The 13,211-nt window shown below is 43.4% G+C and overlaps 2 protein-coding genes and 1 pseudogene across 2 annotated transcripts in view; 2 read left to right on the plus strand and 1 right to left on the minus strand.

Annotated features, from left to right (window-relative positions):
* The window catches only part of CNN3 (calponin 3), a 25,157-nt gene that overhangs the window by 10,935 nt on the left and 1,011 nt on the right, over positions 1 to 13,211 (plus strand). Inside the window, exons 2-7 of the mRNA XM_029945799.1 lie at positions 8,170 to 8,291; positions 8,489 to 8,555; positions 9,297 to 9,434; positions 9,783 to 9,899; positions 11,315 to 11,461; positions 12,953 to 13,207. Coding sequence (XP_029801659.1) covers positions 8,170 to 8,291; positions 8,489 to 8,555; positions 9,297 to 9,434; positions 9,783 to 9,899; positions 11,315 to 11,461; positions 12,953 to 13,207 — 846 coding nt within the window. The remainder of the gene's footprint in view (positions 1 to 8,169; positions 8,292 to 8,488; positions 8,556 to 9,296; positions 9,435 to 9,782; positions 9,900 to 11,314; positions 11,462 to 12,952; positions 13,208 to 13,211) is intronic.
* Positions 454 to 1,108, plus strand: LOC115299255 (annotated as a pseudogene).
* Positions 10,210 to 13,211, minus strand: part of SLC44A3 (solute carrier family 44 member 3) — a 98,751-nt gene continuing 95,749 nt past the window's right edge. Inside the window, exons 16-17 of the transcript XR_003912075.1 lie at positions 11,854 to 12,691; positions 10,210 to 11,063 (exon numbers count right to left, since the gene is read on the minus strand). The gene's annotated coding sequence lies outside the window, so the exon portion shown is untranslated. The remainder of the gene's footprint in view (positions 11,064 to 11,853; positions 12,692 to 13,211) is intronic.

Here is a 13,211-nt window from a genome sequence, read left to right on the forward strand (position 1 = left end):
TATGAGTCTGGGTTCTTCTGGGAATCCAGCCTCTGTGCTCACTCCCACCTTGTTTAGATTGAAGTTTCAAAGTCCAACTTTTAACTACGGATATTTTAAACTGTATATTCTAAGCTGAAGGTCATTTTCTAGTTAGAGGTGACATTTTTTCTACCTAGAAAAAAATTTCTATTTTTTTCTGCATTTTCTTATCATTTATTAGTTATGCTGTTTACTTTATGCATTGGACCAACTCCTCTTAGAATATTTTAAGAACCTTGTCAGTTTCATAGTACATTGAGCCATAATGTCATTGCATTTACCTGACTATACATAGTGGAAGAGAAAAAGTTGTGCTGATGTTGTACGCTGACACATTGACCGGAAGGTCCAGCTGTACCTCTGAGAAAAGGGCCCGACTTTAAAATGCTCCTAAGCTCTTCCTGGGCCAGTGCTCTCACCAAGGAGAAGGCCATGTTCAGCTCGAGCATGGAGATCATGAAGCCCAATGGCAGGAAGCTGGACAACTTTGTGTCCGGCATCTACCAGGCTCTCTTTAAGCTGGAGATGAACTCGGACTTCAAAGCTCAGCTGAGGGAGCTGAATATAACAGCAGCCAGGGAAATTGGATTTGGTGGTGGTCCAAAAGTTATTGCCATCTTTATTCCCGTTTCTCAACTGAAATCTTTCCAGAAAATCCTAGTCTGGCTCGTCTGTGAATTGGAGCAAAAGTTCACTGGGAAGCATAGTATCTTTATTGCTCGAAGGAGAGTTCTGCCTTGGCCAACTCAAAAAAGCCATACACAAAATAAGCAACAGCATCCCAGGAGCTGCACTTTAACAGGCAGGATACGATCCTGGAGGACTTGGTTTTCCCAGGTGAAACTGTGGGCAAGACAATCCACGGGAGATGGGATGGCAGCCTGCTGATAAAGGTTCATTTGGACAGAGCCCTGCCGAGTGACGGGGAGCACAAGGCAAGGATGTTCACTTTGAGTTCCCAGAGTTTCTGTTGTAAACAAATATGATTTTTTAAAAAATGCTCTTAGGTGTCCCTGTTTACCTGAGGCAGAGCTAGTTGTCCACAGCCCTGGAATATGCTTGTTTGCCATCAGATCATTTGCACAGTTCACACCATAAAAGGAGTCTCAGATTCTACAGTGACCTTGAGGAAGGCATGCAATCTGCCTTGACCTTCTTATCCCAAAGGTAAAGTGATTTTCTCTAGAATTCCCACCCCTTTCCCCCATAAGATATAAATCTGTTTCGGGGCACCTGGGTGACTAGTTAAGCAGCCAACTTGAGCTCAGGTCCTGGTCTCACAGTTCGTGAGAACCGCATCAGGCTCTGTGCTGACAGCTCAGAGCCTGGAGCCTGCTTCGGATTCTCTGTCTCCCTCTCTCTCTGCCCCTCCCCTACTCGTGCTCTGTTTCTCCCTTTCTCAAAAATAAACATTAAAAAAATTTTTTTAAGATATAAATCTGCTTTTTAAAAAGTAGTTACTTTATCCTTCTCATCAGCAATAGGCTGAAGAAGATTGAGAACTGGGGATGCAAAGACCCGCAGGAATGGACATGGGGAAGAATGGCGAAGGCAGTATCCTGGATGAGTCCCAGTGGACCTTTTTCAGTCATAGACAATGGAGTGGACAATTTGCAGTGGGGTTTGGTTAAGAGGAAGCTTCGTACTTCTGTGCTCAAGCCGATGTAGAAGGAGAGCATTCACTCTGATGTGTCAGACATTGAGATGGGCCCTCCTTGATCGGAGCAGGCTGTGTTCTCACAGTGGTCCTGGGAGGAAGAGTGCCTGTGAGAACTGGGGTCCCCGGGCTTAAGTTAACTTACTGAGGTCACACTAGAATTGGGAACACAGTTTTAGGACTTTTATTTAAAGTTTGACTTCACGGCATGTGGTCATTAGTTTGTTATATCCACAATGTGAATATAACATTTTGTGAAGGGTGGGGGAGGTAAAGGTAGGTAAAAAAAAAAAAAGTTAAAGATTGTTCATGGTCTTTCATGAGGTGTCAAGAATGGCAGATGCTGGGGGGCGGGGGTGCCTGTGGCTCACTGGATTGAGCATTAGACTCAATCTCAGCTCAGGTCTTGATCCCAGGGTCATGAGTTCAAGTCCCATGTTGGGGTCTGCATCGGGCATGAAAGATAGATAGAAATACATTTATATATGGCAGATAATAAGAAGGTATTTGAGGTGGAAATCTGTTTCTTGGTTCTTATAATAAAACAGTGGTAGTCCCAGGGGGTTCTTTTCTTTATTTTAAGGTTTTATTTTTAAGTAATCTCTACACACAACATGGGGCTCGAATCCACAAGTCCTGGATTGAGTCACATGCTCCACTGACTGAGCCAGCCAGGCTTCTTTTCTTTATTTTAAATGCCCTACTTTATCATTACAACCTTTTTTTCAAGGGTGCTAACAACATATTTATAGGTGTTTGTTTCTTTCCACTAGAATGTAACTTTTCAGGCAGAGACTCTGCCCTTGAACCTAACTGGTATGTAGTAGCCACTTGCGTGATGGACAGAAGGCAGGAGTAAGGGAGAAGGATGTTGGAGGAGGAATCCATGATGCACAGGAACTGTTGAAACGGAGGGAGCTGCACTGAATAGGATTGTACTGAGAGGGTTTGGGGTAAATGCTGGAATATCATGGTCCTGTGAGACAGAGAGCCTAGTGATTGTCCGCCTCCAGGTTTTACCAGGCATTGTGAGGAGAATATATTTTGAGGAGTGCATGGGAAAGACACGTCTTCATTCTTTAGTAGAGTCTAGAACATCCCTGGCTATAAGCGGGGCCATCAGACAGTTCTTGTTTTATATACGTATAAAATCCCTGCCCTCACACGAGTGCACCCCCACCTTCTTACTAAATTGCACTTTGGCTGAATGCTCCCCACATACACTGAGAAGCACCATAAACCAGTGCAGGAACCGCATTTTGGGTGCGCACTTGTTGAGATGGTTTTGAAGCTCCTTTTCCCTCATTGCTCTGAATCCCCTTTTAGGAATTCTGTCAGGAACTTCTCAGACCCCAGTGGCTGGGAGAGGGGAGGGCTTGACTCTGAGCACCCAACAAGCTTTCATTGGATCTAGTGCCTCCCTTTACTGGCGAGGAGGCGTAGGCCCTCAGGGCTTGTGCTTGTGCAGGGAGATCTAGTGCTGTTTTGTCCTTGATGCGCCCTAATGTATGTATGTGTGCACCTTGCAGACCGACAGGCGCTGACCTCTGGGAAGGGAGTAGGATTTGGCAGGGGGAGGGCAGGGAGGTGAAGAGAAACGTGCATTTTTACTGGCTCCCTGCTTCACCTTTTTTCTGTCATCACTTCCCCCAAAGAAAGGTTTTAGATGTTTTCCTAATTACCTTCTGACTTACCACCAAATTTAGTACAAAGGAATAGAGTTTGTTGGGAGAGGGTCACAGACTACTGTAAGGTCTACAGTTGGTTTCACTGCCCACAGAAACCCATTGTCATCCCTTTGTGGGGCAGTATTACCCCACTGAAAATGCACGCTCTGCAGACTTCTGTACTATTTGCTTCTTACTATTTTTAAAATTCTTTTTTAACGTTTATTTATTGAGAGAGCATGAGCACAGGAGGGGCAGAGGAGGAGACACAGAATCCCAAGCAGGCTCCAGGCTCTGAGCTGTCAGCACAGAGCCCGATGCAGGGCTGGAACTCAAAAACTGCGAGATCATGACCTGGGCCAAAGTAGGCCGCTTAACTGACTGAGCCACCCAGGAGCCCTTACTATTATTATTTTTTAAAACGAGTGTTATTTTAGAGATCCAGAAGAAAGGTCATGCAGGTAGAAAGGATTGAGCTGCCCTTGAACAAGAGGGTGACTCCGCACTGGTGCTCTTAGTCCTGAGGAGCGAGCCCAGGGAAAAGCAGAAGGTTGTAGCCACCCTGGGCCTGAGCGGCAGCCCTGGCACAAAAGAAGGGGGGAGGGGGAACAAGTGAAGATGCAGGGGAGTGGCAGCAGGACTAGCAGAGGATGGTCTCCCAGCCCAGATGCCCCAGAGGCTTTTCTCTGTTTTCTTTTTCTCCATCCTTTGCTTGTATTTGGCAGGGCGAGTTTGGGAGTTTGGCGAGCTTTGGTTAGAAGGGAGCCTGGAGCAGGGCTTCTAGTCTGTGATGCAACCTCTGTTGCCTGGAGGTGTGTCTCCCCAGGAGAGGGGTCGGGCCGCAGCGCCCCGGGGGACTGGTGGGTGCCCGGAGGGGCAGGAAGGAAGGGCTGCTCTGCATTTGAGGGACCCAGGCAGAGGCTCTGAGAGTGGCTTGGGGAGATCAAATAAATCTTGAAGAAGAGCGAAGAAAACGATGTTTATAAATAACTTGGAAGAGTGATTTTTAAAATTATTTTTTTCATTTTTGTTATTTCAGAGAGAACATGAGCAGGGGAGGGCCAGGGGCAAAGAGAGAGAGGGAGAGGGAGAGGGAGGGAGAGAGAGGGAGAGAATCAATCTCAAGCAGGCTCCACACTCAAGTGTGAAGCCTGACACGGGGCATATGGGGCATGATCCCGCGACCCTGGGATCATGACCTAAGCCAAAACCAAGAGTCAAAAGCTCAACCAACTGAGCCACCCAGGTGCCCAAAAGAGTCATTTTTAAACAAATCAGAGCGAAATTTCCATGACGCATGAATGAAGTAAGATTTCATTAATCTTAATCTAAAAGTAATCTTTTAAGCTAATTTTCTTGTTGCAAGAAAGAAAACGTCAGCATTTTCCGCCTGATGTTCAGAAATTAAAGCTTTTTAGATAGAAATAGCGTTATTAGCCAAAGCTTACTTTCAATTTTTAACTGCTTTCAGTCCCTTGATTTTACAAGTTGTGTATATCAAACCATTAAAAAATATATATATCCTTTGTAGTTAAAGAACAGAACCACATTTTTCGGGTTGTTTTCTGCTACACTTTAAAGGAAGCACTTCCCAAGGGCCCCTGGTGGCTCAGTCAGTTAAGCATCCGACTTTCGGCTCAGGTCATGATCTCACGGTTTGTGGGTTCCAGCCCAGCATCAGGGTCTGGGCTGACAGCTCAGAGCCTGGAGCCTGTTTCAGATTCTGTGTCTCCCTCTCTCTCTCTCTCTCTCTCTCTGCCCTTCCCGCACTGGTGCTCTGTCTCAAAAATAAATAAAACAAAAAAATTTTTTTAAAGGAAGCACTTCCGATTTGTGTGTCCTGTGGAACAGTGCTGCAGGCTGGGAGCTAAAAGATACTTTATAGGTTTTTTTTCCCCCTAGATGATTTTATCGGAATTTTTTTTTCATTTTAAGCTTTTTTTCAAAAAAAAAAACAAGTACATATTCCTAAATTTTGAATTGTTTAGCCAGCCTGTCTACAAGAAAGCTCACTTATTTAAAAAAGTGGTATTCAAGTAGAAAAATCCTTGCTGCTCCTTTATTTCAGGGAAAATCCTAGGCCAGGAGCACGTTACAGGATGTCGACGCATACCTACTTCTGAGTTTTAGTTTACCACTTGGGGCCTCGAGCTGTGCCTGGATGGGCTTATGAATTTTTTGTGTGCACGTGCTAGTATGTTAAGTCTGGAGACAGAATGGGCTGTTTAAAGCCCCAGCTTGCAACTAGTCAGTGGTTTAGGCAGGGTTTGAACCCAGGTTCAGCTAATTCCAGTCCTTGATTTTTCTCTCCCCACTCCCTTGGTGAGAACAGTCCACAGTGAAGACGAATTTCTCTCTGGCTTTTCCTCTAGGTTATTTCAAGTTAGATCTGTAATCACTTAGTGGTTTGGGGCGTGGCATTGTATCTGTCAGACACATTTGAATAAAGGAAATGTAAATATGCTTTTATAGTTTTTTTGTTGAATAAAAATTTATCTCATTTGGGCTCATCCCCCCCTCAAACATCCTAATAAGCCCCTGCAATGTAACTTTCATGTCTACATTTGAAAACTATAGAACAAATTTACTTCTAATTTTTGTTGGTTGACCAAACTGTGTAGACAGCTTAGAAAGGGAAGAGCCCTAGTGCACACATTGGATTCAGCCTTCTTGTGTAGACAGGAAATGGATCAGAAGCTGGCCGGACTGACCATGGAATGGGGCCCTCAGCACGATGGGTGGAGCCAGCTGGGGCCCTGGCAGCACCCCCTCCCGCCCTAGCCTACCACATCTGTCTTCAGATTCATTGAAATGCAAGCCCTCTGAGTGTTTTGCTTTTGAAAAACATCCAACGGGGAGATTGTTTTCCACTGCTAATGCTTAAGGAGTGTTGGCTTTTCCTTTTCTTCTTTCCTGGTCCCTTTTCAGCCATACCACGACACACACCCCACCTCGCCCACATTTACAGGGTTTTTTCCCTAGTCACTCAGAACAAGAATCCAGTGTGAAATTCTTAAATTTTTTTCTACCAAATTATTTATTACATTTTCTAAAGGTGCCGTTATCTAAACAGATCTGTCCCCTATGTTGGGGGAGATCTATTCATTAGGTAAGAACACGTGTCTGAGGTGTGCTAGGAGAAAAGGCTCCTTCCTGCTTACCAGAGGGAAGTGTGGCTGCTTGGCAACACCTTCCATCATCACTACCTCCTTCTTTCCTGTTCCCACATCCAGTATGTGGACTGGCAGGAAATCTGAATAAATGTGTGGGTTTTTTTAGGGGATGGAAGTACCAGAGGGCAGGCAGCTAACACACATTGTGCACCAGCATTATATGGTGCCTGACCTGTCTTTTACAAACTAACCTCCGGGCCAAAGTTTGATCCAGGAAACCATGCGCAGTGTTAGTTATCTTAACGTGAACATGCAAACTCGTTGAATTTGCATTTCGAATTCTGGCTAAGTAAATCTACAGCTCAAATAAATCCTCCATTATTCTGTCAGAGGTACAGAGCCATTTCTCTAACTTGGGAGGAACATGCAGATCAAGGGCTATTTCTCTCTAAATAACACAGTAATGAGTAGAATCAAAGGATTCTGCCCTCTGCGGGGAAGACAGTGAAGCAAAACCCCACCTGCACCGCTTGGTGGTGAGGGTCCCGGAGAAGGTTCCCCGTGGAACTAGAACTTGAGGGCCCTCTCCACAACAAAAATGTCCTCAGACTATTAATTTCAGTAATGAAACCTAATCATGTTTTATGGAAGCAAATGTTTCTGCGTTCATTTCCGTTTCCATAGATGCTGCAACAGTCAGTTATGAGCGCATCTTGAGCTCCATCCCCCTGGGCATTGTCTGCATGTTGCTGGCATTTCACCCGTGTAATGAGAAGAAAAATGACACATAATCTCTTCTTTCCAGCTGTGTTCTTCTTAATTGGCTGACTGGCCTCTTTAATATTTCTAGGACAAGGAATAGCTTGAGAACTGGTTTTTAATAATATTTTGTGTAAATTTTTAAAATTGAGGTGCCTGGTGTTATTATGAAGAGATCTTTGAAAATCTGTGTGTAGTAGGTTTTAGTGTGTATAATAGTAGAGCATCTGTTGGTAAATTACCTTTATCATAGAATTCTGTTAAGTAAGGAATTTTTCTTTTAGTTTTATTTAAATGTTTGGATGTCAGGTATAATGCTAGGTACACTAAGGGTCTAGAAGTGACTCCTGTGAGGAGTTTATGGGATACAGACTGCGTAAACAGAGCTTCCATATTGTACTGTACGTATAAGTCCGTGCTGAGGAGCGTGTGTGCACATGTATATAGTGTGCATTTGGCTGAACAGAGGCGTAGAAAGACCAGAACCCTAAGGCAGCAAAACTATTGGACTGAGACGCATTGGCCACTTAAGATACTGTGTAAAATAGCTGCATGTGTCTGAATCCTACCACTGTCTTTCGGGAATGTGATATTTAATGACTTAATCTTTAAAATCTAAGATGGCAGCTGCCATATTGTAATATGCTATTAACTCTTGTCACGTCTTGTGTGTTATGAGTGGAAATCTGTCTTGGTTTGATCCATAGTTTCTCCTCAATCCCAGCTTCTCCCCCTGTACAGTTCAAATTCTAAGAACCGCCTTAACCAAAGTTTTTTATTAGTTACTGAAGCTGTAATCGTTGGTTAGGTTTGCCACTCAGCTCGAATGGGTGTAATTTACTGCATGTCACAGTTGTGGTCATAATGGATAAGAAAAGTAGAACAAGTTGAAGTCAGCAGTTTTTGATGTTTTAGTGAAAATTCTTCCAAAGTTGGTTAACTTGCATTTCAGATCGCTTCCAAGTATGATCATCAGGCTGAAGAAGATCTTCGAAACTGGATAGAAGAGGTGACAGGCATGAGCATTGGCACCAACTTTCAGCTGGGCTTAAAAGACGGCATAATCCTCTGCGAGTAAGTTCTGGGCATTTCCGTTCTTCTGGTCCTTTCCACAGGGCTCTGTGCCATCCTCCTTCCCAATCCAGGGTGTCAAACCTTAGCATTTCAGAAATGTTTTTAACGTTTCCTTACTGATGTTAAAGGAGCCGACTTTACATGCAAATGCGTGTTTTTGTGTGAACAGTAAATGTCGCCTGTACTTTACTTTTCAGACTCATAAACAAGCTGCAGCCAGGCTCAGTGAAGAAGGTTAATGAGTCCTCTTTAAACTGGCCTCAGGTAAGCAGTCAAACCGGCAGCCTCTCGGTTTTCTTTATGCACCGAAGATTTGAATAAACTAGGCCTTTCAGCAGAAATTAGTGCACATGGCTACCGTTTATTTCTTACCTTGCTTTCATAATTACTTAGAATTAGTTCTGTGATCATTAGATCCTTAGCTTAGTTTTATTTAGTCTGTCTACTCTTGGAGAGGATTTGACACAGCTCATACAGAGAAATACAAACTAGATCTTACAGATAAACAAGGGGAAAAGCAGGGAGTTTAACAACTAATGGTTGATTGTAGAACACCACATGAAGCAGTTTAGTTTATGAACGGGTGTGATTACATAAAATTGGATATTTTGACTGTATATTTTGGGGTAATAAGTTATTTATTAATGTGAGTAATCCTGTACCTTCTGACAGAATTTTAGCCCTGGATAGCTCTGACAGAATCACAGAATTCTTAAAAATATGTAAAGAAGATCTTGCCTTCAATGAACTGAAAAAACACGATTGCATAAAAATTAAAAGACCCTTATGTGACCTACTATAAAATATATATATATATATTTTTTTACACTCTTTCTGTTGAGAGAGAGAGAGAGAGAGAGAGAGAGAGAGAGCTGTGCTTAGTAGGTGTCTGGTCAAGTAGCTCTCTGCCTGACATCTTACAGTAGTCATGAAGGCTTATAATTTTTAGATAACGTGAGTGTCGGTGTCTAGCTCCCAAAGTTATATGGCTCTTTTCCTTTATAGTTGGAGAATATTGGCAACTTTATTAAGGCTATTCAAGCTTATGGCATGAAGCCACATGACATATTTGAAGCAAACGACCTTTTTGAGAACGGAAACATGACCCAGGTTCAGACTACGCTGGTGGCACTGGCAGGTCTGGTACGTATATGTCTTTAATGGCTGACTTTAAAGTCCCACCATGCGGGTGATGAATTACGGCTTCTCTTTCCCATGGGAGTTAGGGCTAGGCTGGGAGCAGCCTCCGTCTCCATAATTATTAGCTTTGTGGCAAGCCTGCTGACATCAGCTGCCTCATATGAGAGCTTAATTAGCATACTTACATTTCAGAGCCACAGGTATTACTGAATGGCCTAAAATATGTTTTTCACCCCCTAGCTTGAGGATTACCTAGCGAAGCCTTCATCTACGGACAGTATCATTTCTTTGTTATTCCTTCTGGGTCCATTTTCATGTGCCTTTTTAGTTAGTGTGCAAATTTCTGTCTAGGCTAAAACAAAAGGATTCCATACAACCATTGACATTGGAGTGAAGTATGCAGAGAAACAAACAAGACGTTTTGATGAAGGAAAATTAAAAGCTGGCCAAAGTGTAATTGGTTTGCAGGTAAGTGGTGTGTTACTGCTTGCTTCAGTACCATCAGTTCTCACCATGTAAAGTGTGTATCTCATAAGTAAGGAATGGATGAGCTATACCATAATGTAGGTTTGGGGATGGATGTGTGGTTTATATAATTTATGTCCATTGAGAGCCCAGGAGACGTTGCTGATGGTGTTAGAAGAAATCTCAGGCATGCCCTCAGACTTGACAATTGTTTCTCTAGGAAATGACTTTCCCCCCTAATTACACTATATTTTTTTTAAGAAAACATATTTTTAAAATTCCTAAATGTTATTGATCAAACGAGGCAACTTTATAAAACCTCAATGCCAGAGTCGTTTATTTGCACAACACAGCAGCCAAGCACTATGGGAAATACTTATTTCAGGTATTTTCCCCCCATCCCCCTGGAGAAGTGTGCCCTCTTGGCCACTGCATCATGTGAGGCGGGTTTATTTTTGTACAGTACACAGTCGTACCTGGTAAGAAACTGGAAACCTGAAATTCCAAACACTAGTCAGTTGGTTACATTATAACCATAATGTACCTTATACATTAGAAGGTAAAAATGATACATAAGAGGTCAAAGCTTAAGGAAAACAAATCAGGTTATAAAGTACGATGGTCAGTGTGATCACAATTTTATTTTAAAGCTGCACGTGCTTATATTTGTATATATATTTATATGCATGTGTATTGATACATACATAACACAAGTTGAGAAGATAAAAAACCTAGAAGGATACACACAAACGTTTACAGCTAGTATCTGGGTGGGAGGATTGTGTTGATTTTTTTCCTCCCTTCCTTTTTAAGGAAAAAGAGCCAAGAGCAAAGTGTCCCCAGCTAGTAGAACTGGGTATACTGGTTGGCCCTACAGCCATATTCTCAGTGGAGAAAAGAATTCTCGTTCCTCTGAATTTGGTTGAGTTCACACTCCTCGTTCTTTCTCTGTCCAGTGACATGAGAGCTGGAGGAATGGAATGTGGTTCTTTTCCCATGAAGATGCTGGTGATTTTAATGAAACTTTGAAGAAGCCCTTTTTTTGCTGCCAGAGAAGACACCTGGCATTATACGATCCTCTGGAGTAGAAAGGCGCACTGCCTAGTCAGAGAGCACCTCTGTCCCTTTAAATGGCTGAAGCGGTGGCTCTTAATTTGGTCATCTGTGCTGTATAGACAGTAGGGGAAGAGGAGCGGGGGAAGTTATTCATGATTCTGCCCTCTGAAACCTCGTTTGAAATAAGTGAGCACCTTGAAAGTTGTGAAAGCATGGAGATTTTGTATCTAGCTACCCTCAGCGCAAAAAAGGACTTGTCAGTCGTTTCCCTCTGTCTTTTTAGGGGAACACAAAAGTTTTGCTTGTCATATATGGTGGTGACTTCTGATAACCATTGCTAATTTTAATTTTTAACCTCAAAGATGGGAACCAACAAGTGCGCCAGCCAGGCAGGTATGACGGCCTACGGGACCAGGAGGCACCTTTATGATCCCAAAATGCAAACTGACAAGCCTTTTGACCAGACCACAATCAGTCTGCAGATGGGCACCAACAAAGGGGCCAGCCAGGTGAGCAGTGGAGGAGGATTATTTAAATTAGCACTTATTCTTTCTTCAATTTTTTTAATGTTTTTTAGTTATTTTTGAGAGACAGAGAGAGCATGAGCAGGGGAGGGTCAGAGAGAGAGGGAGACACAGAACTCCAGGCTGTCAGCACAGAGCCTGATGTGGGGCTTGAACCCATGAACTGTGAGATCATGACCTGAGCCAAAGCCAGACGCTTAACCGACTGAGCCACTCAGGCGCCCCTACTATTTAATTTTTAGATAGAGGGGGACAGGGGGTTCTGTGCTGACAGCAGGGAGCCTGATGTGGGGCTTGAACTCACAATCAGTGAGATCATGACCTAAGCTGAAGTTGGATGCTCAACCAACTGAGCCACCCACGTGCCCCGCACTTACCTTATTAACTATGTTCCAAGGAGGTATTTTTGGTATGGTATATTTAAAGTACATTCCTTCAGGAAAGTACATTTTGCTGAGAAAGCAGAAGAATCAGAGGACCTTTCCTGTAGGAACACAAGTGTGGGGTGGCTCATGGCTTTTGTTGGCAGTCAGAATAGCTGGCCTTTCTATCTAACCAGAAGAAAAGAGATGTTTTCTTACAGCAGCTTTACTTCTTGCCCCAAATCCAAGTAAAATGCTTTCAAATGCCTCTGAAACTTGGCAGGTAAAATCATCTGGTGTTCTAAGAAGAGGTTAGCTAGCCTTCCCATTACCTGTGCATTCTAACCCGTGCGCGATGGTAGTGTTTCCTTGCTAGACCTCCTAGGGAGCCCCCGTAACCTCGGGAGAGCAGGCGGGGCTCACCTCCAACTGGAGTGGGGATAGGCTTGAATAAGCTTTTTCCTTGTGACCTAAAGTCAAAATGTATTATTTGCCGTTTCCGGAACATGTCCTGCCACATGTGGCGTTGTCTCTCACAGGTGCCATTCAGGTTTGCCAGGCTTAACTGGTAAAAAAGCAATGTCTGGTTGGCAAAATGGAGAAATGAGGTAGGAGTTACTGTACTTGTGCCTGGCTCTTTGAGGCTTAAGGGCTGCTCGCGTAAGTTCTGTTGAATGTGTGATGAGCTTCTGAACTTGATGACCTGGAGAGTGTATGTGGTCGTGAAAGGTGCTCACAGGTAACTCTCCAGGGGACCCTCGTTACGCGCTGCTTTTACATTCTTTATGTTGAAGCTTCTCCTAAATCCAACGTAGGTGGCATTTTCTCCATTCTGCATGTGAGAAACCTAAAACTAAAAATATTAGCCTGTTTTGAGGCCACATAGCAGTGTGATAGCAGAGCAGGGATTCGAAGGAAGGGCTGACCTAGTTTGAAAGCCAGTGAATATTGGTTCTTAAGAAAGATTCAGCATCAGGATTATTTAGTAAGCTAGCTTTACCCCTGAAATGAAGTTATTACATTAGTATTCAATACGAATTTCATAATTTATAAAATGTTCACCAGAACAGATTTTAGCCGCTGTTTTACCTTTTATACTGTGTTCTAATACCAGGCGGGGATGTTAGCACCAGGGACCAGAAGAGACATCTACGATCAGAAGCTAACATTACAACCAGTGGACAACTCGACGATTTCTCTACAGATGGGAACCAACAAAGTTGCTTCCCAGAAAGGAATGAGTGTGTATGGGCTTGGGCGGCAAGTGTATGATCCGAAATACTGTGCTGCTCCCACAGAACCTGTCATTCACAATGGAAGCCAAGGAACAGGAACAAATGGGTCTGAAATTAGTGATAGTGATTATCAGGCAG

The sequence above is a fragment of the Suricata suricatta genome, chromosome 8 (genome assembly GCF_006229205.1).
Source record: "Suricata suricatta isolate VVHF042 chromosome 8, meerkat_22Aug2017_6uvM2_HiC, whole genome shotgun sequence".
Lineage (NCBI taxonomy): Eukaryota > Metazoa > Chordata > Mammalia > Carnivora > Herpestidae > Suricata > Suricata suricatta.